General features: G+C 45.8%; 1 protein-coding gene across 1 annotated transcript in view; it reads left to right on the forward strand.

Moving 5' to 3' along the window:
• The first annotated feature begins 1,614 nt into the window (after positions 1-1,614).
• LOC107087957 (chromosome unknown open reading frame, human C6orf47) overlaps positions 1,615-4,027 on the forward strand; it is a 5,199-nt gene continuing 2,786 nt past the window's right edge. Inside the window, exons 1-2 of the mRNA XM_015379831.1 lie at positions 1,615-1,862; positions 2,070-3,243. Of these exons, the coding sequence (XP_015235317.1) occupies positions 2,391-3,242 (852 nt within the window). The 5' untranslated portion in view covers positions 1,615-1,862; positions 2,070-2,390 and the 3' untranslated portion in view covers position 3,243. The remainder of the gene's footprint in view (positions 1,863-2,069; positions 3,244-4,027) is intronic.

Genomic DNA, 4,027 nt, shown 5'->3' on the forward strand with positions numbered 1-4,027 from the left:
CTCCTAATTTTCGTTTTTTGTTTTGTTGTAGGCATCGTTGAGGTGCCCATAAATGGAGCGGCTCACTGCAGGTAAGCCTGGGATCTACAAGCTTCTTCTACAAGCTTTAAGTGGGATGATGATTTTTGGACTAGAGTCTCTGACAAAAACACCATGAAGTTGTTTTCAATTCACTGACCACAAAAGCACAGCTTATCCTTGAACTGCTTATACTGGAAACCATTCATGATGTGGTTTCTAGCAGTTTGCAGTTAATGAGCTAAAACATCCATGTTATTGCTGTTGCTTTTTTATCTAAATATTTTAACTCACTGGTTCTCTCATCTACAGGTCATCTGATGTCTATTGGGATGCATACTTGTGAGTATTTCAAACATTTTGTGAATACAGTAGTTTATTTGTGGCTCTAAGTAAAAGTTAAATGCTGTAATGGCTAACACGGCGGCCCTCTGGGCCTGACTTTAGGCACGCCTGCTTTAAAGCAATGCTATGTTTGCATAAAGTGGGTTTCAGAGTTTAAATCTCCCGTCTGTTAAATCCACTGCTCCACATGTCTGGTCAATGATGATGCAGTTATTCGGTTCTACTGATGCTAACTGAAGTTTACTCGCAGCGCACTGAGACCGTCAGTCTGGAGCTTTGGAGAAGCTATGCAAAGCAAGCAGCAATCAAATTACTGCCAACAGGCTGTAGCCTTGTTTTGGAATGGTGTCTTGCACAGTATCTTAAACTGGAAAATTAACCTTGATTTGTTTTCTTCACAGGTGAACTGCTAATAAAGGCTTTATAGCCTTCGTCGATGGATTTATTCTGGTTCTTCTGCCAATTTTTTTCCACATGTGGTTCATTTGAATAAAGATTGTAAAATGTAATCCTTTGTAAAGCATTTTCACTTGACTGTATGTGGAATATTGGTCAAATAAAAGCTGAACATGAACCAGTCTTCAGTGTCTTTGGGTGTTTCTCAAATAATGGCTTCTATTCAATAAAGCCTGGTTTTATTTGCCTCTGTGGTGGAAAGCAGAAGTCATTTACCTGCTACTTATGTTCAACACAATGTGCAGTAACAATCACTAGCTTTAATTTGAATTCAGTGTTGCATTTAGAATTTAAGTTACATTTGAGGCTTAAATGTTACAGAAGTAGTTTCCTTGATGGGCCAATTAGATTAGATGAGCTTTATTGATCTCACAGCGGAGAAACTCACTGGTCACATTGGCATAATTAAAGAAGGTGCAAACAAGTAGGAAAAGGTGCATTAAGAATATAAAATAAAAATGAAAAATAAAAGGGAGTAACACAGATTTGAGGTGACTTAAGTACAATCAGGATGGCTTATATAAAGGTGGATTGGCTTCTACATTGAAGTGTAGGTAAGGAACAATGGTGAGGTAGTGGTATGACTATATTTAACATAAATTGGCTAGTCCCCTACAATGCCTTAACATCTAACATACTCTTGTCTTTATTTGTTGACAAAGATCTAAAGAGGAGCATCATCCTGGTCAGACCCTGTAATTTAGTGAAAGGGTGGAGTCTAACAGGAAGGACAGCCTAGAGGCCAGAGGCTGGAAGTTTTTCCTGGGAAGGCCCATTTTAATGGCTGCTACCGGATGTTTATATATTATATACAGAACGGCCTGGTGCTTTTATTTTGAAGGCGAGCTTGTTTCCGGTAGCGGCCCTTGTTCTGTCGGGCTGACTGACGGCTGGAGGTGAGCCTGAGGTCGGAGGTCTGTGTCCCCATCCTCCGGTTGGATGCTGCTGATCCTCAGCCCGATGAAAGGCGCTTTCCTTCGGCCCGCAGGCTGGGGAACGGACCCCTCAGGAAGCTCCAGGTAGATGAGCTAACCTGTCCGAAGGTAAGAAAACCCAGTTTAATGTCACATTAGCAGCGTTTAAAGACCGTTAAACTCAACAGGAGAAAAGTTTGAGCGACATTAAAGCCATTTTCAGTGTCTTAGCTCCGCCTGTTAGCCGCTAATGAAGGTTTCTATGGCGTTAGCATGGTAGCTCTGATGTTGACGTGGTAGAAATACCCAAAGTAGAATGACTGTGTTTATTTCCAGGTCTGGGAATCGGAGTTATGCTTTTGGAAACATGCTGGGAGCTCTTCCAGTGTGAAGGTCTGATGTTTACTGGGATCAGGCCAGTGTTTCCAGCTTAGCACCGAGCTCTCCTGCCTGCTGCCTCCGATCAGTTAGCGATGGACGGAGGCCCAGAAGGCCCCTGAACTGCACAACTGGTTCGCCACACCTTACGGGTGTGTCTGGCCCGGGGCCCCGGCCTGAACCGCCGGGAAAGAGTCACGCCGAGCCTTTATCTGGACATACTGACCTCCAAGGTTTTTATTTTTATTTCTTTCCCCCAAATAAAGCCATAAAGAAGCCATGGCTGCTGCGGTGGGGAGAGCATGGGGCTGGCTGCGCTCCTGGGGAGGCTCTGCCCCCCTAAATCCCACAGCTGCGTCCCTAAAGCAGCATGGTGGAGGGGAGGGGGGTGTCAGAGGGTGGGCATCCTGGATGGTGGGAGGCTGGAGGAGAGGAGGAGACCAGGCCGGTCCAGCAGAGGAGTACTGGGAGGCCCAGGAGAAGCTGGAGGAGCTGGGAGCTAAGAAGCCAGAGGCAGCTTGGTGGAGCAAATACCTCCCGACATCCTATCTGTGGCCAAGAAAAGCAGATAAAAGTGGACTGAGACAGAGGAGGGGGGGTCCACAGCTGGATGATGCTGATGGAGACTATTCTGATTATGGGACCCCCCCTCCCTCCCCCACTCCTTCCCGCTTCACCTCTCCGTTCCGATTCTTTGCAAGTAGCTGGAAGTTGGAGATTGTCCCGGAGCACTACGAGATCTGCTTCAACTTCCTGCGCCACTTGTTTGACCTGTTTGTGGTGGCCTTCCTGTGGACCGTGTCCCCCCCTGCCAAGCTGATCCTGGAGGTGTTGGGGGTCCAGGGAGCGCTGCGCCTCTGGTTTCATGGCATGGCCATGTTTTTCGTCTCAACGGCCGGAATGGCCGGATTGCTGTGGTTGGTTCAGGAGTACCTCCCTCAGTTTGCCTTGATCTACGGCATTGTGCAGGCGCTGGTGATCTCTGTTAGCGTACGGCAGAGCGTGCTCCTCGGCGTGGAAGAGGACGGACAAAACATCCAGGAGGCGAAGGAGACGGAGGAGGAGAAAGACCCTGCTGAACACGAAGACAAGCTTTTCTCCAAGGAATTGCTGAGGACAAGTTTGGCTTAAGGTGAGCCTCCACATATTCAAACAGTTTACGCTCTGATTTAGAGAAACTGGCAGTAACAGGGAGAACTACAGCATGCAGCCCAGATGTTTGGTCTCAGCTCAAATCTGTTCAGTGAGACTAAATGTCTGAACTCTGAAAACATTAAGCTACTGTGGGAAAAGAACAAGACGGCCTTAATACCCTAAAACAGCGTGAAATAGTGTGGGATGGGGGAAAAATCAATTATTATTAGAACATCTGACCGCTTTATCTTTGATTTTCCATCTCTAAAGAGGAACGGGCAGACTATATAAATCTGTGGTCTAAAATGTGCAAAGATAAAATCTGTGGTTTCTTCTTTTTAGCAGAAGTTTTTCTGACCCCAGCATCAGAGATAAGAGTTTTGGTTTGACAACCTCTTCCCTGCCTGTCGCTGTTTAGCTCTAATCCAGGAGTTTTAAGCATCAAATGAATCAATGCTGAATCGATTATAAATACAACAGATTAGAAATTCACAATCTGACTGATGAAACATCTGGCCGTTTTGGCGGGGGGCAGTTTTCCATTAGGCAATACCAGGCAATTTCCAGGTTTGGGAATCAGAGTTATGCTTTTGGAAACATAACTCGGGGTGTTATGTTTCCCCCCTTCAGTGTCCACCATATTGGATCAGTCCATTTGCTGCACATGTTCAGAAAGGTTCAATCAGACAGCAGCAAACCATTTGAAAACAAACCATGCAAAGAGCAGTGTTGCCAACTTAGCGCTTTAGTCGCTATATTTAGCCACTTTTCAGACCCCTCTA

Source organism: Cyprinodon variegatus, unplaced genomic scaffold (assembly GCF_000732505.1).
Source record: "Cyprinodon variegatus isolate N-32 unplaced genomic scaffold, C_variegatus-1.0 Scaffold201, whole genome shotgun sequence".
NCBI lineage: Eukaryota > Metazoa > Chordata > Actinopteri > Cyprinodontiformes > Cyprinodontidae > Cyprinodon > Cyprinodon variegatus.